At 38.7% G+C, this 23,898-nt stretch overlaps 1 protein-coding gene across 1 annotated transcript; it reads right to left on the bottom strand.

Moving 5' to 3' along the window:
- Window positions 1-20,698: 20,698 nt before the first annotated feature.
- Window positions 20,699-22,886, bottom strand: LOC143305131 (omega-amidase NIT2-A-like). Its single transcript, XM_076627740.1, has 3 exons — window positions 22,701-22,886; window positions 22,140-22,308; window positions 20,699-21,093 (listed from the first exon to the last, which is right to left on the bottom strand). Exons 1-3 carry the CDS (start codon window positions 22,782-22,784, stop codon window positions 21,080-21,082), a joined length of 267 nt encoding a protein of 88 aa, XP_076483855.1. The 5' UTR covers window positions 22,785-22,886; the 3' UTR covers window positions 20,699-21,079.
- Window positions 22,887-23,898: the final 1,012 nt, after the last annotated feature.

The following is a 23,898-nucleotide window of genomic DNA, read 5'->3' as shown; positions in this document are numbered from 1 at the left end:
GATTGTTTGCAAGCCGCCATTGCACTGTTCTTCTCGGAGGAACCCATGGCCGCTTCCATTCTCCTTTCCTCAAGTAGGAGATCGGATTTCACGACCCTCGAGGTTAGATTCTTATCGAGTCTTACCGTCCTAAGATATGTCGTGTAGTTTGGGTCCGCCACGAGGCCGGCTAAGATGAAACGCGCCATCATGTGGTCTTCGATTCTTAAACCTGCGTTTAATCCTAACTGGATTAATACCGCAATTACAATGCGCGTTCAAAGATAAAATTTTCTTTTTACTTAGTCGCGGCTCTCTTTTCTTGACCGAAAAACTAAAGACACCGAAGCGCAAAATACTATACAAAATTTCTAAAGATAAGCGCAATAACGAACGTAGTAACAATGAACACAAAGAGTGAACAAAATAATTATGAACCGTAATAACGAAGATCGCAATAATAATGAACAAAGAATAATGAACGGTAATAACAATGATCACTATAATAATGAGCGAAGAATAATGAACGTAATAAGAATGTTCACCGGAATAATAATGAGCAATGAACGTAATAAGAATGTTCACCAGAATAATAATGAGCAATGGACGTAATAAGAATGTTCACCGGAATAATAATGAGCCCTGCTCTACGTTGCTTTGCTTATTTATGCCATCCCCCACGGGGTGGTGGTCCGCTGGGGGTACGCTTATGATTGTTTTTGCGATTTTGATGTTTTTCCCTTTCTTGTTGTTTCCCTAGGTTTCAGTGATCGACGTTCGAACAATGTTTGCGGAGGCATTTCCATCAGAGGTTCCTTATTATTATTATTTTTTTCCTTTTAAATGTCTTTTGCTTTTATGTATGATATATATATATATTTTTTAAATGTGATATCTATTTTATGTTTGTTAAATATATGTATTTTTAATTTTATATTTCCCCCTTTTTAATTAATTATATATATATATATATATATATATGTGTCGGGTTTACATTAGAATTAGGGTTAGGGGCGTGAATCATCTTACTCGAAGAATAGGGTCTGCGTGTGGCGAGCCACGGGACAGAAACCGTTGGAATGTTTACTGTCGCGTGTCGCCACGAATATTTCTTTTAAGGAGAGCTATAGAATTACTCCATACCTTTGTTAAACAAAGCGTTCATCCCGTAACGGCGGCTACGTTCGGCGACTGACTGTCGCCTCGAGCCCAAGCTCATTATCACAACTCTCGAACAATTACAATCGGATTGAATAACTACAATTGTTCAATTACAGACTCCGGTGTTCTTTCATCTCCGACATATATATATTTTTTACATTTGTAGTTGCGCACAGATTTTATTAAAGAAAAGTGTTAACAATGTGTTTTCATGATTTATTTCTCGCGACTGACTTCCATTAATCCCTAATATTCCAGTCGCCATACGCGTGTAAATCTAACATGGCTGCTCATAAATGTCATCAGTAAAGTTATAGTGACGGGTCTTTAGTTTTGCTTGATATCGAAGTAATTTTCCGTCTGCCGCTCGTTTTTCATTATTCTACCGCAATTAGAACATTTATTTATTAATATTGTTTTAAAGTGACAAAAGTATTGTTCGTGTGAATATACGTATAAATATATATATATATATATATATATATATTTATTTATTTATGTTGTGTGTCATTTTAATATGGCTAATGTTTTGTAATTCTTCGATTGCGTTATTTATTGTTTTGAGTAGTTTATTTTATAGAGTATTCGATAATATAAAACATACGCGCACACGTACATATATATATATATATATATATATACGTATTCATATGCATATTTCTCCTGGCAGTGTAGTATTCATACGAAATGAAATGTCAATTATTTATTTATCCTTTACCGGAATGTAGGCTAGTTTTAAGTATGTATCTTAGATTATCGATTTGAATCAATAATGTAGAATGCGCATACATTAATAGTAGTTTAGTTTAGAATATAATTTACATATTTATATATAGACATGCATGTTCCGTAATATAGTTCTTATTTTATAATTCTTTACCGGAATGTAGGCTAGTTTAAAGTATGTATCTTAGATTATCGGTTTGATAGAATTCGCACCTATATATATATTTCTGACAATGTAACCTTCATTTCTTTAATAATACAATATTGTATGTTTTATGTATTCGTTAAACTATTAGTTTTTGACTTCATGTATACTTATATTTCATAAATTGATAATATTGTATTTATTGCATAGTATTGGAAGCACTGTCTCTAATATTTACTAGGTTATTACATGTTCGGCATATATGTTTATACTTATATGTAACTCTCCAAATTGATTGATTGAAATATATTTATATATATATATATATTCCTGGCGTTTCAATTATTTTCCCCTTTTGTAGTTATTCTTATTTCCTGGTTTATTTAGAATTGTGTGTATATGTATTTTGTTTATTGGTTGGATCCGTTAATCGCCCTCGTTTTGTTAATCCTTCCTTTCGTTTCGTAGTGCCGTGTGTTCGTTTGTGCATTCAAATTCTTATTCGCGTGTTTTGTATAGAATGGTTTTCTTGTTCTTGTTACGGCGCGTGCGGAGCGCGGACGAGACACCCCCGCCCTTGGAGTTCAAATTTCCAAAGGAAATTTGACTGATGGTATCTCTGAGTTCGCTCAAGGCGGACGTAGATGTCGTTGGTAGTTGAGTAACTACCGGTGTTATCGATATCCCTTGAGGTTGTGCTGTTTGATCATCGATATTTCGTCTTCTTTTGAGGTATAGTAGCGGGTGGGTGACTGAGCCGCATATTGCTCCTAATAGGGCGATTCCGCATTCGTAAGTTTCACGTAACTGGTATCCGTGTGCGGCTATATATATTATTGTCTTGATTAGTTTAAATATTGCCAGTAATCCAAATATTGCTGCACTGACAGTTCCAAATTCCATAAAACCAGTCCATAAGCTTGATACGGTATTTTTCGCTATTGTCGTTAATGTGTTTTGTCCATCATTCCCAGGATGTTTACTGTTCCAGGGACGATTGTTTTTCCTGTTGCTCCTCTGGCCAATGCGTTCAAGACTGCAGATTTTCTGCCGGGAACATGACGTGGTCCCGTAGTGCATCGAGGTCTTTTGGGTATACATTCCGCTCGTGGCCAACGACGATGGTGCTGAATATCGCCACGTTTGGCGCACGTCCGGGCGGAGTTCCTGTGGTGCGATTCCTTTGCCAAACGGGTAGTTCCGAGTAGCATTTTGTTGTATGTCGTACCTTTACTTGTACCGGAATGCATTTGACTATATGGACCGCTTCTCCTGCGATCAATGTTGAGAAATGTTAAGTTGGTATGATCGCTGCTTACTACAAGCTAAGTTGGTACGACTTCTAACGACGCTCTTTTGTCTTAGAAGTCGACCACGTTGTTCTATTGACTTGGAGATTCCTGTGTGGTAAGACGTGTGATAAGACAGAAATATATTGGAGAAAACGAATCTAAGTGAATCGTTACTTTATAAACCCAAAACCTTATTAAATAACAATCAAAGCCATGTGTCCTGGGTTTTGGTTATGGTGTATGCAAATTCGTCGGGCGGTAAGTTTGCCAAGCTTAAGGCGTTCTCTATTAGTTTCTTCTGTGTGGTGTATCTTTGCGTCAGTGTATCATGGTATAATGTTTTCATTTCTCGAGTTTATCAGAAATAGGAATAACCTTTTATAGAAAAAGAAAATTTTGTATTTATATATATTATATTTTTTCTTTCCTTTTTTTCTTCTTTTTTTTTCTTCTTCCCCTTTTTCTTTTTTTTTGTTTTTTTTTATTGTTAAAACCTTTGTTTTATTTTAGGTTTTACGTACTTGTTATCAGTGAAAATAAATATTATGAATACTACTTGGATTGGAATTATATACATATATGCGTACAAAATCCATTTCTACATGTTAGATATAATAATATAACAATACTACGTAGATTAATACATAATAAAATATCCTTTTACTTCGGTTATATTTATTACTAACTCTCAATTAATCTATCTTAATTATTTTCTAACCACTTTCTATATTTATCAGCTATTTTATTTCTTCTTGTTAATCTGCGAAATCCATGCATGTACACTTCCTTGTATGGTGATTGATTGTTCACGAGGTAAGTTGCACTTTCACTGTTTTCGTTATTCGTTGAACTAACACGTTTTACATTCAAACAGTAATTGGAACACTCGTAATAAACTTCTTTTCTTTTTCCAAGTTTCCGCTATCTGTGTCATTCGACAAACAGTGCCATGCCTCCACAGCACCGTTATAACATTTAGCGATGCTGCTCTTTGCATTAAGGCAATTGAAGTTAATTCGTTCGTTTATTTTCAGCTGGTACATGGTGTTCCGCAAGCAGGGAGCCATAACCTATTTTGCATGTAGACCTTCTTGTATGATGATTACTTGTTTACAAGGTAATTTTCACTTCCCCTCTTTTAATTATTTATTGAATCGACATGTTGTATATTCAAACAATAATTGGAGTACACATAATAATTTTCCCTTTTTCTTTTTAGGTTTTCGCTATCTGTATTATTCGACGAACAGTGTTACACCTCCTTTTGATTTATCCATAATATAGTTATAACATTTAGTAACCTTGTATTTTGCACCGAGACAATTGAAACTAATTTATTCACTTATTTTAGGTAGCTGTCATACATTGTGTTCCACGAACAACGATCCATAACCTATACTTGCACGTACACTTTCTTGTATGTTGATCACTTGTTCACAAGGTAACTTTCACTTTCACTAGTTAATTGTTCATTGAGTTAACACGTTTTATATTTAAGCAATAATTGAAACACGTATAATAATTTTCCTTTTTCCTTTTAGGTGTTCGATATCTGTATTATTCGACGAACAGCACTATAACATATACTACCGCACTACGTTGCCCACTGAAATCGCTTTATTCATTGCTTATTTCGATTATGCGCTAGTTTTAACTTGTTTAAATGCACCGTTCGCCGAATCCCTTTTACTTCGATCTTGACGTTTTGGTTCTGCAAGATTTCTAGCACTTTGTATGGTCCAGTATATTGATCGGAGAATTTTCCTTTACTGGGTTCTTTTAGTAAATATATCGAATCTCCTATTTTAAAATCTTGGGGGTTGATTCGTCGGTCGTAATATTCTTTTGATCTTAGTTTGGATTTTATCAAATTTTCTCTTGCCATTCGTTGTACGGTGTTAATTTTATCGAACAGATCTTCGAGATATTCTGCGTAAGTTGGTTCCATGTTCTCTTCGATTATTACTTCACCAGTAGGTTCTCTGGCTAGATGTCCAAAAACTAATTCGTGCGGGGAGAATTTCGTTCCTTCGTGTACAGAGGTATTATAGGAAAACATAGCTAATTCTACCCATTCGTCCCAATTTTTGGAATTTTCAATGTATAATTTGAGATATTCTATCAGCACGTGGTGAGATCTTTCGATTGAACCGTTACTTTGTGGATGATATGCCGTCGTGGTATATTGTTTGATGCGGAATCTCTTTGCTACTTTCTTCATTAATGAGGATGTAAAGTTCGTTCCTTGATCAGTGAGAATAGCTCTCGGTGACCCGAAACGACAAATAAATCGCTTTACAAAAACGTCCGCTATCTCGGCTGAAGAGATTCCTCCTAGTGGAATCCCAATTGAGTATTTTGTTAATAAGTCTTGGATAGTTAATATATATTCGTTTCCCTTTTGGGTTTTTGGTAATGGACCTATAATATCCATACTAACCTTATCGAACGCTTTACCTGGTGTGTCTGTAAGTACCATTGGTTGCTTTGCTTTTATTCTTGTGAGTTTCTTCAATTGACATTCCTTACATGTTCTTACGTAATCTTGAATTTCCTTTTTCATATTTTCCCAATAGTAATGTTGTCGTATTCTTTGATAAGTTTTTGTTATTCCTTTGTGTCCTGCTACGCTTGATTCATGTTTTTCTCGTATTATGTTGTTCCGCGCTTCCACAGATGGGGTAATTACTTCCCCAGTGCAAATGGTGATGGTTAAGGTTTTTTCCATAAATATTTCCTTTAATTTTCTGATTGTATATCGCCAGGGTATTTCCTCCAAGTTTCCTTTGCTAATGCTGAACGAAGTTAACTGTTTTTCATTTACTGCGTCTAATAGAGATCTTAGCGAGTTTAATAAATTTTCTGGTGTTATTGGAATATTTCTATTTTCCTTTATCGGTAGGAATACAATGTATTTTCCAGAATCGTAATTCAATCTTGCTTTTTCTAACATTAAATCTTCATAACGAGGTAATTTTCCCGTTTTCTTCATTTCTAAGGCTCCTTTATCTATCGGATTGCCATGTATATCTATAAATACTACTTTATGGTCATTTACTCTCGCAATTGAGTCTCGGGTTTCTGAAATTCTTAGTTCCGCAATTATCGTAGGTCTCGTGTCCTTTTCTCGTTGTTGAATTAGTTCTGGAATTACAGTGGAGGTCTCTTTTTCGCTTGTTGTATCCATGCCTTCTTTTTCTCGATTGGTTATTTCTCTATCTGTACTTACATCGATTTCTGCTAATGCTTGGTCTAAATATTTTATGGGGGTTTCTTCTATTGTAAAATGTTTTCGGGTAAAACCCTTTTCTTGATTTTTAGAATCACTGTATTGAGGCAAGACGTGTGGTTTAGCTTCGAATATGGGAGAGTCTTCGGTTGACATATCTATTTCGAATCTTTTTGAGACAGGATAGCGAATCGGTGAGACTTCCTCTCTCTTTCTGATTGGTAAACAAACTTCCGGAGGGTTCCTAGATAATGCGTATGCGTTTGCGTTCGCCCTGCCTTCTTTGTATACAATGTCAAATTCGATGTCCGATAACTTTAATTTCCATTTCCAAATTCTTGTAGTAGGATCTTTGATAGAATGCATCCACACTAAAGGTTTATGATCGGTTACGATGGTAAACTTTCTTCCGTAAAGATACGGTCGGAAGTGCATTGCGCTGTAAACAATTGCCAGACACTCCTTTTCTATGGTAGAGTAGTTTTGTTCGGCGGGATTTAATAGCCTTGAGGCATACGCAATCGGCAAATCCTTTCCGATTGGCCCTTGACTCAGTAAACCGCTTATTGCATATCCTGATGCGTCTGTAGTAAGGTTAAAGGGTTTAGAAAAGTCTGGATATTGCAGGATGGGTTTCGTCACTAACGCTGTCTTTAAATTATTGAATGCGTTTTCTTGATTTTCTGTCCATTTAAAGGGAGTGTCTTTCTTTAATAGTTGTGTCAATGGTTTCGCGACCTTGGGGAAATCGGGGTATAAATCTTCTGTAATATCCTGCTAGTCCCAGAAATTGTTTGATATTTTTCGCCCTCTTTGGTCGTGGAAATTTTGATACGGCTTCGACTTTCTTTGGGTCGGGTTTCACGCCATCCTCACTAATTACATGTCCTAAATAATTCACCTCGTGTCGTAAAAATTCGCACTTATCAGGTTGTAATCGTAATTTAGCTTTCCTCAGTCTTTCCATTAATTTATTAAATTTAATTTCGTGTTCTTGGAGAGACGCGGAATAAATCACTATGTCATCCAGATAGACGAATAGTTCTATTCCTTGCAGACCAGATAATATTGAATTCATCAAACGTTGAAATGTTGCTGGGGCATCTTTTAATCCAAAGGGCATTCTTTTGAATTGAAAATGCCCGTATGGTGTCGAAAATGCAGTTTTGTGGGCATCTTCCTGTGACATACGGATCTGGTGAAAGCCCGATGCCAAGTCAAACGTGGAAAAATATTTTGCACTTCCTAATTGATCCAATATTTCTGTAATGTTGGGTAGTGGGAAGGCATCGCCAATCGTTTTATCGTTCAATTTTCTATAATCGATGACTAATCTCCAGCGCTTATTTCCTTGCGAATCGGGTTTTTGGGCACAATCCATAACGGGGAGTTATATGGAGATATTGATGGTTCCACTACGTCCGTATCTAGTAGTTCTTGGACCTGTCGATTTATTTCTTCTCGATGTATTGGTGGATATCGATACTGTTTAGTATTGATGGGTATATTATCCGTTGTAATTATCCTATGTTCCAGAACTTCGGTTGCTTCCAATGTATCTCCTGGAATATGAAACCTATCTTGATTATTACGAATCAATTTTTTAGCATTTTCCTTTTCTTCTTCGTTCAAATGTTCGAGTCGTAGTAACTCATTTATTTTATCGTATCTACTTTCCTCCGATCTTAGAACTGTATTGCACGCTGTCCTAGGAAGCGGGTGGCGGGGGGGGGGGGGGGGGGGATTTTCAAATTCTTTAATTACCATCGTTGGTGTTGTAAATACGTAATCTCTCGAAGTAGTATTTATTACTCTTATGTAACCTTTTCCTTTATGATTCCTCACAACTGCATTACCAAAATAGATTCCCTTGTTCGGCTCGATTCTTGGAATAAATCCCTCTTTTATCTCTGGATTAGCGATATTAATCGAACACGTTATTGAACTTCGCTTCGGTATAATTATTTTTTCTTTAGTATCGAAGGGAATATAAATATTTCCCCACTTGATATGTTTTTCCTCATAATCTAAACGAGCTTTACAACCTGCAAAAAATTCGGATCCTAGGATTCCGTCTTGATCGATTAGCAATGAATCATCGACTACATGAAAAACAACCGGATGGCCCGCAACCTGTATTACCGTCTGCCCTAAGAAGACCAGGCTCGTTGCCGTAATTCCTCGCACTTCGATTGATTCCTTTTCGTCGATGATGGCTGAATCGAGTATAGCAGGTTTCTTGATAATGTTGATTTCCGATCCAGAGTCTAATAATAAACTCGTCTTAGTCTTTAGATCTGGGGAAACTATTCGTGCAGTTGGGGTCGTTGGGGAATCGTTAAATTTTATTGAAATAATTCGGAGAGGTCGCCTTCCGAATCTGAATTCAACTCCTGATGATTTTCCTTCGCCGGTTGCTTGTGCTTCACTCTTTTCCTTTTGCCTTGAGATTCTGGATTCTCTGTCTGTGACCTCGTTTGGTTGTGGGATGACTCCCCCACAATATTTAGTGGTTGTTCGTTCGATCTTATGGTCGGCATTGCGTTCGCTCTGTCTCTCGTTATGGGTGGTGGAGTCGATCTCGCGGGGGTGGCTGTCCTTGTTGTGTTTGTTGCCGTCGGCGCCGGTCGCCTGGTTGCCGCCTGTACTCTTGGGCGATTCGGCGTATCGTTCCTTCGTGGCTCGCCCCATTCTCCCGAAGGACGTGTTTGGTTTCCCGATGGTCTCGAAGCATAGGGTACGATTAATCCGGCATCTACTCGGGCTTTAAATTTGTAACAGTCTTTCACTAGATGCCCGGGTTTTTTGCAATAGTTACACGTGATATTTTGTCTTGTAGAATTCAAAAAATTCTGCGATGGAGGTAGCGATCTTCGATCTTGGTGGTTGTTCCTGATATTGTTGTTAGTGTTCGAAGGATGTGCGTTGTCGCGTCTGTAATAGTTCGAGGGTGTCGGTCGTTGGGGTCGCGTTCTATCGGTTATTTGTTTCAATTCGTGTGTTGCTTTGACGGCTTGACGATACGCATCTTCTAAAGTATGGTACCCTGCTATTTTTATTCGCACATATACCTCGTTCGGAAGTCCTTTAACGAAAGCTTCTTTCGTTTCCCAATCTATAGTATCTTGGATATCGGGGGATATGATGCCGTAGTCGCCTCTTTCTCCGTCCATTATTGCCAATCTAAGATTTCTAACGCGATCCATATAATGTAATATGTCTTCCCCGGGTCGTTGAAATATCGTTCCTAATTCCCCTTTATATTCGTTAAGAGATTTCTTTGGGCCGAATAGATCCTTTAATTTGTTTCCGAAATCGTTTAGACTCATTAATTCTGTGTCTTCGATGTCGAGGTGCGCGTGTCCACGGAGCTTATTTACTAACAATTTTACCAATTGAGGTTCTTGATATCTGGGAACCATATTTCGCGCGCGCTCACAAGCTCTTAAAAAGTGGAATACCGATGGTCGATATCCGTCAAACACTGGCACCGATTCGATCGCATCTTTTAGCTTAATTGGCTGGGTATGTCCACTCGGCTGGACCGTCTCTTGTTGCGTTGTCGGCGGCGATACGGGTGTTTTAGGTTCTTGTTTTAAGTTCGAATAAGCCGCTTTGTAATTCGGCGAGTTTTGCACTCATATCGCGAAAGTTCGCATCCCATGCTTTAAGCTTTTCCGACAATGTCAAAACCATTTCTTCGTCCAACGATTCCACTACACTCGCCATTGTTTCTTAAATATTTGTTAAATATATATATTAATCAAGATAGACTAACTAAATATTAACGACAAGACATGACTGAACTCGGTGCAAAGGAATGAAGTTATGCTACACGAAATAACTGGTAACACAATGCACAAAACATTAACTAAATTAAACGAGACTTACATAAATGCAAGTCACGTATAATCGAAACAATGACTATTGAAATTCGGTAACAATACAATCCATGCTATCGCATTAAAGTAGCACACGGTATTGACACACACAATATCACGAAACACAAAACAATATTACAAAACACTACTAAATAAAATTATAGTGATTAACAATTAATTAGTTATTTCAACAACACGTTACTGTTGACATTAAACCAACGCCATACCAAAGAGACACGCGAGCGACCATGTTGAAAAATTCGTCGCGCGCACATACAAATAACAGCCAATGCAATACAATACAGCATCATAATAGCAATGTTAGGTACTAAAAAAAAAAAAAAAAAACAAGAAAAAGGGGCAGAGAGTTAAGGAAAATATATATAATAAATAACAACTAACATAATTATAACATATTATATATATTATATTATATACAGGGATACAGTATTCGTACAAAGGAACAGATCCAAACGAAAATTATATATATAAAAAAAAATAAATAATATATATATGTAATATTGTGATATAATATATTTACAAGGAATGGATGATACAGATGTTAATCGGACAGAAAAAGACGATTGTTGTTCAACCTGAACTATTCACACCAAACGTACAGAAGATCACGTGGCCAAGATCACGTAGGTCTCCTCTTTCCAAAACTACGCGACCAAAAAACAAACGCCTCGGCTCTCGCGACATTCCACGCGGTTCACCCGCCAACTCCCAGACCTCTCACTCACGATACTACACTCGGCCATCCTGCAATAACATCTGCCCTCAGATGTTGCCTTCTATCTCGCTGTCATCAGATGCGTCACTTTCGGCGTTTATGACCCAAGGTTTCAGAAAATCAGCAGTAGTTGATGACCGTTTTGGCCCCTCATGCTCTCCTACCTTCTCCGCAATGTAGCGATCATTCCGCATTGCTCGCACAATCCGGTACGGACCCAAAAATCTTCCTCCCAGTTTTAATCCTGGGCCAAACTGCGTTCTCTTTATGGCCACCAACTCTCCACTTAGGTACTGTTTCGCACCTTTTCTTCTTTTGTTGTAGTGCCTCCGATTTTCCTCTTGAGTAGCAGCAATTTTCTTTTTCGCGTCCTCACGCAGTTCACGACGTTGCTCTTCGAATTCCACCACCCATTCTTCTTCAACCAATTTTCGGATCTGTGGGTCTTCTTTAGTTTGCATCTCGACCCCGACAAGTAGCTGGAAAGGAGTTTTTCCCGTGCTCCTGTTTAATGTAAAATTCAGGTATTTCTGTACTTGGTCGACATGTTTATACCAATCATCGGGTTTAGGGGCAGTCAGTTTAGTTAGTAAAGGTATGAGTGTCCTGTTTACCCTCTCTACCTGCCCGTTCCCCCTCGGCGCCCCCGTCGTGACTAATAAATGCTTTATATTTTCTTCTTCGCAATACTCTTGGAACGCGTTGGATGTGAACGCTGTTCCCCGATCAGAGATAATTCGTCGTGGGTTCCCAAAAACAGCCGCTTGCTTCTTCAGTCGATCGATAACATCCGCGGTATCAGTAGATCTAGTAGGATAAAGCCACGTAAACTTCGTGAACGCATCCACTACTACAAAGATGTGTGCGTATCTTTTCTTTGTAGCTGTCATAGGGCCCACATGGTCAATATGGTAAGTGTCTAACGGTGTGTCACCTTTGTCTAACGGATTTAGATATCCCTCTTGCTTGCCCAATTTTCGTTCGGCTAGGATACAATCGAGACAGTTAGATACCACATGCTCGACCTTTTCACGTAGCCCCTTAAACCAAAAGTCCTTCTTGACTATAGCTTCTGTTTTGGTGACCCCAAAATGCCCACGCTCGTGCGCCTGCCTGACTACCTGAACCTGCATAGCCTTCGGTACTACTATTAACACATCATCCTTACACTCTTTATACAAAATATTGTTCCGTATTACATACCCATCGACCTGATTGCACGTTGCGGCGTCTAAAATCCTACGGACTTCAACGTCCTTGTTCTGTGCACTTCTCAACCGTGCAATCAGCCCGTCTTCACTTTCCGTTACATCTATAGTGCTCGGCAGGGGGTTTCTACTCAGAGCATCCACATGCTGCATGCTTTTACCTGGCCTATGACACACCTGATACTTAAACTCGTCTAGTAACAAGGCCCATCTGGCTACACGCACACACAAATCTTTCTTTTTCATTGTCATAGCAAACGCTTGGCAATCCGTGACGATAGTAAACGGCATACCTAACAGATATATTCTAAACTTGTTCAACGCTTTTACAATTGCTATTACTTCCAGTTCGTAACTGGTGTACTTTGCCTCGGCGGGAGTTGTTTTTCCGCTGGCAAAGTAGACCGGATGGAATTTTCCATCGTCCAGATCTAGTTGCATTAAAATTGCTCCGTAACCCTCTGCGGACGCGTCTGTATGCAACTCAGTCTCCGCGCCCATTCTATACAACTTTAACACTGGTTCGTTGACAAGCGCTGTTTTCAAGATTTCAAAGGCCTCTACTTCTCGATCGCCGAACTGAAATTTTACCTCCTTTTTCAACAAATCCGTCAAAGGCTTAGCAATCTTCGCGTATCCCCTAATAAATTTTCGAAAGTACCCCGTAAGTCCCAAAAAACTCTGAACCTTTTTAACAGATGTTGGCTTGGGAAAGTTTGCTACTGCCCTAGTTTTATGTGTAGACGGCCTTATGGTATTTTTTGAGACTATATACCCCAAATATTCAATTTCCTGCTGCAGAAAACGACATTTTCCCCAGTTTATAATTAGCCCATACTGCTCAGCTAACTCTATGACCATTTGCAAACGTTCCCACGCCTCCTCTAAATTCTTTGCAAGAATAATAATGTCATCCATATACACGATAACAATACCTTTACCTACTAGTTCCTTAAAGATCATCGAAATATACTTCTGGAACACAATGGGTGAAATCTTTAAACCAAACGGCAACTTCAAAAATTCATATTGCCCCGATGGCGTAACGAAAGATGTATATTTTCGGCTGTCTTTGTCTAAACACACGTGAAAAAAACCATTCTTTAAATCCAACGTTGTGAAAAACTGAGTACCTTGCAATGCATCTAAAATATCATCAATTAAAGGCAATGGGAAATGTGGACACTCAATAAGTTCATTAAGCTCGCGAAAAGCAACACAGACTCTGATAGAACCATCTTTCTTTCTAACTACAACTATGGGACTTGCATATTCTGAGTTTGACGGTTTTATTATGCCTTCATTTGTCCATAATTCCATCAACTCATCCACCTCTTTTTTCTCCGAAGGCGCCAATCTTCGCGGCCTTCGAACCACAGGTTTGTCACTCTTTAAAACGATTTTTGCCGTTATCCCAACGTCCCGCTTTTTCTCCGGCCTATACCCCCTAACGATATCGCGAATCGCTTCACGATAATGCGGTTCCCGTACGTGTGTTAGGTCTGTTTCGTCGGTCTGTTCTACCACGTTAACTCTAAACACATCCGGCACGTCTTTGGTCGTCTGTTCGTCAAGCCGCAAGAAAGTCACTTCGCCTCGTTTAACCCGTAACTCTACCTGATCCAGAAAATCAGTGCCTAACAACAGGCCGTGCTTCGTCAATATTTTGTTTGAAACAACGTGCAAAGTGATTGGCAGTTTACACCCATCAACCGTCATTACCTTGGTGAATTCACCCCAGGTCTCATTGCCAGCGGAACCAACACCGTCGAACTTAAGCGTGCATTTACCTAGCGGTGGTGACCCTAACCTCGCATACTCGCCTGATCGAATGAACGTGAGATCACTACCCGTATCCACTAGTGCCACAAACCTACAATCATCTATCGCCACTTCCTTCACATACTTCCCCTTTTCGGATCTTGACACTACGCAAGTCTCTTTCGGTCGTGCCGTACACCTCGCTGCAATATGTCCAAATCCGCTGCACTCGGAACACCTAACACCTTCTCCCCTCTCCGGACACTTAACACTTAGATGATCCTCACTACCGCAAATGAAGCATCTTCTTTTCTTCATTGCATCTACAGATTGACTGGGCTTCCCGTTCTTCTGGGTTTTAGCCGGCTTCACAATCGACTTTACTCTGCGACTCTTCTGCTCTGCGTACATCACTAACCTCTTCCTCAACTCTTTGATTGACGTAGCGCCGTACAATATAGCCTTATTGTTCTCGTCGTCTATTATTCCATCCACTATGTATTCCACCTTTGCTTCCTCCTCTATGTCCACATGGTTGGCTATTTCGAGCATGCGGTACATGTAAGCCAAACATGCTTCATCACTCTCCTTTTTTGTTTCTTCAAGTTTCTGATGTACTTGCCTACTGTTGACTTTCCTCGAAAATTCTTTCACTAGCCCCCTCTTCAACTCATGCCAAGTCCTGGCATGACACTCGAAGCTCGCAAATATTTTCGCTGATCCCTTCAGCAGCTTCCTCGCGTAGACTGCCTTCTGCCCATCCGACCACATGCACGTATCAGCGACTTCCTCGAACGACTCGAACCATCGTTCGACATTTTCACCTTTGTTGCCACTAAACGAGTCTAATGCATCTTCGACGTCTCTAAAACTCAGTGTCGAACCAACACATGCCCTTCGACAATATTCATCACGGTCCTGATACATCCTTCGCGTACCTCTCTTGTATCCTCTTGCGTTTTTTTTGTCATCTTCATACTCACTTTCGTCGTCGCTTTCTTCTTCCGACGATATGTCATTACCATCCATGGCCGCTTGTAGCCGTGCGCGTAATTCTACTTTTCTTCCCGTCGTTTTTAAACCCAAACTAGCGAGGCACTCCTTCAACTCCTTCGTATTCATTTTCTCAAAATTTTCATCTTCGTTACAATCACGCTCAGCTCTCTGTACATTTCCTAAATCTCGTTGACCGGTTAGCTCTTCACCGCCCGTCGATCCTATAGGATACGATTGTCCAGCCCTACACGCCCGATTCAGCCTTGCAATCAGCACTGACCTCGCACCAGATATAGGGAGGTTCATTCGCGCGAGCTTACTCCTCAGCTACTCCAGCGTCGAACCCTCTTCACCCGACAATCGTTCGTCCCCAACGTTTGCCATTTTTCACACTACACAAACTTAAACAGTCAACGATATCGTCTTTTATCGCACCGCGTACCGGTAAATTCACAACTAGCTCGAATAGCTCTGTTAAACCGTTTCGTTTTCTGTCTTGTCCAATCCCGGACGAGCCCCCAAAAATGTAATATCGTGATATAATATATTTACAAGGAATGGATGATACAGATGTTAATCGGACAGAAAAAGACGATTGTTGTTCAACCCGAACTATTCACACCAATCGTACAGAAAACAGCACAACTAAATAATTAGATAACGACTCGACTTTCACAAAATGCAATCAACACTCTCTCGGCAACGCCACTCGCAAACTCTGTTTGTTGATTCCTTTTTTCCCGTCCCTTGGCAACCGCTCGTGGCCAAGATCACGTAGGTCTCCTCTTTCCAAAACTACGCGATCAAAAACAAACGCCTCGGCTCTCGCGACATTCCACGCGGTTCACCCGCCAACTCCCAGGCCTCTCACTCACGATACTACATATATACATTAACTATTTTTATATGTGTGTACAGAACTGATGGCGAACTCATCAACCATTTTCTGAACGACGGATGGAAGAACATGAATAGCAATCCACACAGTGGAACTGTAAAGTATTTGTACGCCACTCACGAAACCAAATACTGATGCTATCCACCTGTAAACAAACAACATTTATAACTATGCATATAATTTTCACTTATGTTCACCACTATATATATATACACGCATGTTGTAAAGTAGGCGATATTTATAACATTCACTTCCATTGATAATGCAGGTGACTCATAAAAATAAGCCGTCATATTTACCATTGCACGCACATATATATATATATATATATACTCGAAAACAAGGTACATTTGTGATATTTATTCCTATTGATGATATATACTTATATATTTATAACAATGAAACAAATCTCATTTATACTACTTACCAATACGTACGCATATATGTATATAATTACAATCCAAGTAGTATTCATAACATTTATTTTCACTGATAACAAGTACGTAAAACCTAAAATAAAACAAAGGTTTTAACAATAAAAAAAACAAAAAAAAGGAAAAGGGGAAGAAGAAAAAAAAGAAGAAAAAAAAAGGAAAGAAAAAAATATAATATATATAAATATAAAATTTTCTTTTTCTATAAAAGGTTATTCCTATTTCTGATAAACTCGAGAAATGAAAACATTATACCATGATACACTGACGCAAAGATACACCACACAGAAGAAACTAATAGAGAACGCTTTAAGCTTGGCAAACTTACCGCCCGACGAATTTGCATACACCATAACCAAAACCCAGGACACATGGCTTTGATCGCAGGAGAAGCGGTCCATATAGTCAAATGCATTCCGGTACAAGTAAAGGTACGACATACAACAAAATGCTACTCGGAACTACCCGTTTGGCAAAGGAATCGCACCACAGGAACTCCGCCCGGACGTGCGCCAAACGTGGCGATATTCAGCACCATCGTCGTTGGCCACGAGCGGAATGTATACCCAAAAGACCTCGATGCACTACGGGACCACGTCATGTTCCCGGCAGAAAATCTGCAGTCTTGAACGCATTGGCCAGAGGAGCAACAGGAAAAACAATCGTCCCTGGAACAGTAAACATCCTGGGAATGATGGACAAAACACATTAACGACAATAGCGAAAAATACCGTATCAAGCTTATGGACTGGTTTTATGGAATTCGGAACTGTCAGTGCAGCAATATTTGGAATACTCGCAATATTTAAACTAATCAAAACAATAATAGATATAGCCGCACACGGATACCAGTTACGTGAAACTTACGAATGTGGAATCGCCCTATTAGGAGCAATATGCGGCTCAGTCACCCACCCGCTACTATACCTCAAAAGAAGACGAAATATCGATGATCAAACAGCACAACCTCAAGGGATATCGATAACACCGGTAGTTACTCAACTACCAACGACATCTACGTCCGCCTTGAGCGAACTCAGAGATACCATCAGTCAAATTTCCTTTGGAAATTTGAACTCCAAGGGCGGGGGTGTCACGTCCGCGCTCCGCACGCGCCGTAACAAGAACAAGAAAACCATTCTATACAAAACACGCGAATAAGGATTTGAATGCACAAACGAACACACGGCACTACGAAACGAAAGGAAGGATTAACAAAACGAGGGCGATTAACGGATCCAACCAATAAACAAAATACATATACACACAATTCTAAATAAACCAGGAAATAAGAATAACTACAAAAGGGGAAAATAATTGAAACGCCAGGAATATATATATATATATAAATATATTTCAATCAATCAATTTGGAGAGTTACATATAAGTATAAACATATATGCCGAACATGTAATAACCTAGTAAATATTAGAGACAGTGCTTCCAATACTATGCAATAAATACAATATTATCAATTTATGAAATATAAGTATACATGAAGTCAAAAACTAATAGTTTAACGAATACATAAAACATACAATATTGTATTATTAAAGAAATGAAGGTTACATTGTCAGAAATATATATATAGGTGCGAATTCTATCAAACCGATAATCTAAGATACATACTTTAAACTAGCCTACATTCCGGTAAAGAATTATAAAATAAGAACTATATTACGGAACATGCATGTCTATATATAAATATGTAAATTATATTCTAAACTAAACTACTATTAATGTATGCGCATTCTACATTATTGATTCAAATCGATAATCTAAGATACATACTTAAAACTAGCCTACATTCCGGTAAAGGATAAATAAATAATTGACATTTCATTTCGTATGAATACTACACTGCCAGGAGAAATATGCATATGAATACGTATATATATATATATATATATGTACGTGTGCGCGTATGTTTTATATTATCGAATACTCTATAAAATAAACTACTCAAAACAATAAATAACGCAATCGAAGAATTACAAAACATTAGCCATATTAAAATGACACACAACATAAATAAATAAATATATATATATATATATATATATATATATATATATATATATATTTATACGTATATTCACACGAACAATACTTTTGTCACTTTAAAACAATATTAATAAATAAATGTTCTAATTGCGGTAGAATAATGAAAAACGAGCGGCAGACGGAAAATTACTTCGATATCAAGCAAAACTAAAGACCCGTCACCACAACTTTACTGATGACATTTATGAGCAGCCATGTTAGATTTACACGCTTATGGCGACTGGAATATTAGGGATTAATGGAAGTCAGTCGCGAGAAATAAATCATGAAAACACATTGTTAACACTTTTCTTTAATAAAATCTGTGCGCAACTACAAATGTAAAAAATATATGTCGGAGATGAAAGGAAAGCCGAAGCCTTTCCTTGGAAATTTTGGGAACATCCTCTAGTACCTTAGCCTAGATTTTATTATAGTTGTAATTGCTTAAGATTTGTAATAAGCGAGATTGGGTTCCAGGTGACAATCGGTCGCTGAACGTAGCCACGGTCACGGGATGGATGTTTTATCTAACGGAGGTTTGGAGTGGTTGTATGTGTTTTCCGAGAAATGTGGTTGTGGCGGCATGCGGCCTCGAGAGCGGGCCTAGCCACGTGTGATGTTGCCTCGGAGGTGCCGATGCAATGGGACATACATTGTATTAGTAATCAAAACTCCAGGCAGAAACTGCCTAGCAACGGCGTTTGGAACTTTCTCGATGCTTCCAACGAGTGTGCCTAGCAACGGCGTTTGGAACCTTCTCGATGCTTCCAAACGGGTATAGAAAACAAAATGCAATTGTACAGGGAGAAAAATCTCCACGAGGCTGGCATTCTTGCGATTGCCTTGGAGAGTGATACATCGAGCATTTTCGACGATCGCATTTGCGTCTAAGTTAGTTTCGCTTAGTAAGGAGTTATCCCGGTGACCGTGGATTCGTTTGAACTCAAACATTGCTAATAGTATTATTTAATTTAATTATTCGTAGATCGTATTATTCATTAGGCTTAGTGTTTGTTAGACTTATTATTAGTTGTACTTATTATTTGTTGAGCTTAGTGATAGACCTGTATATACGTGTAAATAAAATCTCGGCTTTGTGAAACGATGGCTAGTCCACACGAAGAGTCGTCGCGCGCCCAAAATTCGAATCGTGATCCGACATATATATATGTCGGAGATGAAAGAACACCGGAGTCTGTAATTGAACAATTGTAGTTATTCAATCCGATTGTAATTGTTCGAGAGTTGTGATAATGAGCTTGGGCTCGAGGCGACAGTCAGTCGCCGAACGTAGCCGCCGTTACGGGATGAACGCTTTGTTTAACAAAGGTATGGAGTAATTCTATAGCTCTCCTTAAAAGAAATATTCGTGGCGACACGCGACAGTAAACATTCCAACGGTTTCTGTCCCGTGGCTCGCCACACGCAGACCCTATTCTTCGAGTAAGATGAATGCCAGATGTCGATGCGTCTCCGCAGTACATGTTCGGCTAGCCCGAGGGCCCGTTATAAATCTTAAGGTTTAGTTAACTAAAGCCCTTCAAACAGACAAACAGTCTTTGTCCCAACTACGGGAAGATAGGGGAGACATATTTTTCAACGAGCGGCGTCTCCCACTAGCAACTTTCCCTCGAGGGCGGCTAGCATCTTTTTCTAACCACCGATATGGAGATTGACCAATTAGCAGCAACGCCAATTTGCCTTACTTTCTGAACGAAGGCTTTTCTCGACGAACCCGATGATCTCGTATCCTTAGACACACCCCATTATAGTTTTCCTCTGTGGCATCATCGGGACGGGAAAGGCATTCTCGCTCGCGATCTCATTGATGAAAGGAGTAACTCTTTACGATCAGTGAATATTACGCGTCCGACTTCGATTTTGTGAGTACGTTCATCTATCATCCCGTCGACCACGGATTCGTTATTGAACCTAGGATCATTGTCATTAGTTTCTCGAGTACCTAACTACCACGGTTACTTGTCCGGTTCTGTAATAATCGTATTTGCACTAGTCAATGTCTTCTCTATTGCATAACGACAACGTGTAACCCAAACGAAGATTCGTTTCACGCCCCTAACCCTAATTCTAATGTAAACCCGACATATATAATAATTCTATATTGAAGAAAATATGAAATTAACATGATACATACATTACTACATAAGTTATATATAAAATATGTATATTATACCCTTGCCTACTGACTGATATGAATTTCTTTCGGTCTCGAATGCGTTAAAAGAGAGCGCAAAGAAGTCGAAATTACTTATTGCAATTAGTAAAACGACCTGAGTGGCAGACAGATACAAGAAAGAAGGAATATTATATTAGCGGAATTTTTATAGCAATTATATAGGGTTTCGATCGCATAATTAATCAGTATCAACTTACCAGTCTTTAACGGAAGGACAAAAAGAAGAGCAGACGGCACACAGACCGCAATCATGATCATTTTCAAGTAGAATCTCAAACTGCCGTACATCTTCGAAAACTTCGTTAGTCGTAAAGGATCAAAGGATGATGTCCGCGCTGCGGAAAATAGATGAGAAGCGGCTATTTCAACAACCACCGTGTAGGTACTGCACTAGCCAGAAGTATCTGCGACAGAAATCAGGATACACTCGTTTTCGCATGGTTGGATCAATTTCGCGTGGGACTAACCTGATTGAACCTAACGCGGGATAATTGCTCAACTCACGACTTTAACCAGCCCGCTTGATTCTCTGTAAATGCTTGAAATTGACGCTTGGATTCTTTCCAGATTAACTAGCTTTGCCCCTCCCACCCTTTATCTATTTTCTTAGATCGACTTAGACTGCCACAACATATTATCTTTCTTCTTTTCTTTTCTTTTCTTTCCTTTTGATCTTTTAAAGCCCTAAATCGCTGGCTATTTTGTATACTATATATTTTGTACACTCAATTACTCTGTAAGTCATAAGTACATATGTTTTACAACGTTATTTGTCATATTTCAGTTAAAATCCAGAAAAGCCAGAAATATATTTTCAGCAGATTTTAACGCTCCCCTGGCAAAGATCTCAAAAACGAGTTGCGGCACAATTTAAAGCGACAAATAGCATCGCGTGTCTCGTTGTGGTAACACACGGTTCGCCAGTTTTTTTTTTTTTTTTTTTGATATCGGTGACTGCCATATTCTCTTGAGTTTCTAAATCGTAAAGATTCTTTCCCCATGGATTGGTCAACTGTGTATGTCCGCATGCGACGTAACTTGCTTAACGAACACGAGCCGGTGATATGCAGGCAACGTATAATTGATTATCATTCGCTCTGGAACGCTGAAGTAATGACCAGTGCAATGGTCCAGTGGTCATATTGAATGCCGCTGGATATATCAGCATTTGGCAACCTAACCCAGAGAAGCAGGAAATATGAAGCCACCGAATACCAATTAACTTCGTAGTTGCACGGTTCACATTCCATCATTTCTGAATATGCGAGGACAGTCCTCTTATTGTGCTTTTAATTCTTTTATTTGTTTCATTTTCAGCAAATATACTGGTTTTTTAAATTAAGCTTCTTTTTATACAGAGTTACAGATTATATTAATTTTATATAGAATATATTTAAGAAAGATATTTAATTTTTTGCTAGTTAAGTATTGATCGATTAAGTTACTGTACCTTTGTTCCGATAAATGCGTGCCATTTCCTCGAATCTAATATCATAGCAAATGCCAATACCTATTTTGCAGCCCTTCACATCGAACGTCGTTAGGGAGTCACCAGGACTGAGTGAATCACTCTCTCGAAAAGTAATCTTATTAGGAATGTCGATGTCGAATAGATGTACCTACTAACATAAAAATGTGGTCGCTAATTCTATTACTGCAACTTTTGTAATTTAATATCAAAGTTACCAACTCCTAAACTTTAATTATTTTTTATTTAATAACTGACAGCGTTTTTATCACTTTCTTTTATTAAAAAATCTTATCATTTAATAATGTTTAAAAAGGAGAAAAAATAAGTATTTTCATATGTGAAAAATTTATACAACAACAAACACATTACAACAAAAATGGGCGTTTCCCGTATCATAACGTATTTCATAAACCGTAAATTATAGAATTGGTTATAGTATACGTATGTACATATGTATATTCCTAAATTATTCCTAGATAGAGTCACTTTCTTCACCCCAATATTTTCAAATTCAAAGCCATAAAGGAATATATTACTTACCTTTCGGTGTTTTGCTATCAAAGTTCCATCGGGACCCCAAATAGTACAGGTATTGTACAATTTATCGCCCTCTATTTCAGGCATCGTACCACCAACTACATAGATGTTGTTTTCTTTAGCTGCGTTCGATGAAGCAACGCTCGTTTCACCATCAGGAATACTCTCGGCGTATTTTGGAAAGTACTCTGCATTGCAATATTTCAATTAATGAAAAATAACTGTCTTTTGTTCCAACCATAAATTAAATTGAAATGTTTGTCAGTTTTTTATTTTCTAAATTATCAAAATAACTAAGTTTTATATTTCGACTTAATTAAGTATGCAATTACTTAGCTAATAGTATATATAATAAATTGTTTCTACAGGTTCAAAGTGAAAAATGAATATTTAGAAATATTTAATTACGACAATGCTATTTGTGTTAGCATCAGTGGCTTGTTACTCAACGACTTTGCTAGTACTTTTTGAAACATAAAGTTAGTTTTCAATTAACACTTATACTAGAGGCGGAATTATAAATGCAAAATAATTGATAATACTAATTTATAAGTACCTAATTATTAGTATCTTAAAAAATATATTTATACAAAAATCACGATAATCTTGAAAATGGGGAAATCCTATATCCTCGACTCAATTCACAATTTATTTTGTATATTAATTAGATTTATGACGGATGAAACGAGAGGGAGAGTTGCGCGTTTCGTCCCGGGACTACCGGTGGACTCGTCAGTAAGGCTATGCCCGGTAGTCTCTGCCTTAGACGTAGAGGGAGTCTCGCTAGGTGCGGTATTTATATCAATCGCTCGTATATTCGACCGCTAGCGAGTTAGACAGACAGACTCGTTGTCGTCGTAGCCCTCTAGTGTTGGCGGTTGGTACCCGCGGATCGCCCGGGAGGTGTTGCGCCGCGTTGATGCCTCGACCTGTCGGCGTCCTGTTGATACCGATCCGCCACAGATTCCGCGCTCATCAGTACGTACTCACTGGCGACATCGAGAAAATGTATCGGCAATTCCTCGTACGACCAGAGGATCGGAAATATCAAAGGATATTATGGCGCAGCGCGAGTGGAGAAACAGAAACATATGAGCTTAACACCGTAATACTCTTATCATAGAAATAGAAGCAGTCCTCAATTCCCGCCCGCTAACTCCTATCTCCGCCGATCCAAATGATCTCCTAGCCCTCACTCCCG

Source organism: Bombus vancouverensis, chromosome 2 (assembly GCF_051014615.1).
Source record: "Bombus vancouverensis nearcticus chromosome 2, iyBomVanc1_principal, whole genome shotgun sequence".
Lineage (NCBI taxonomy): Eukaryota > Metazoa > Arthropoda > Insecta > Hymenoptera > Apidae > Bombus > Bombus vancouverensis.
This window is presented reverse-complemented; position numbering and strand designations above follow the sequence as displayed.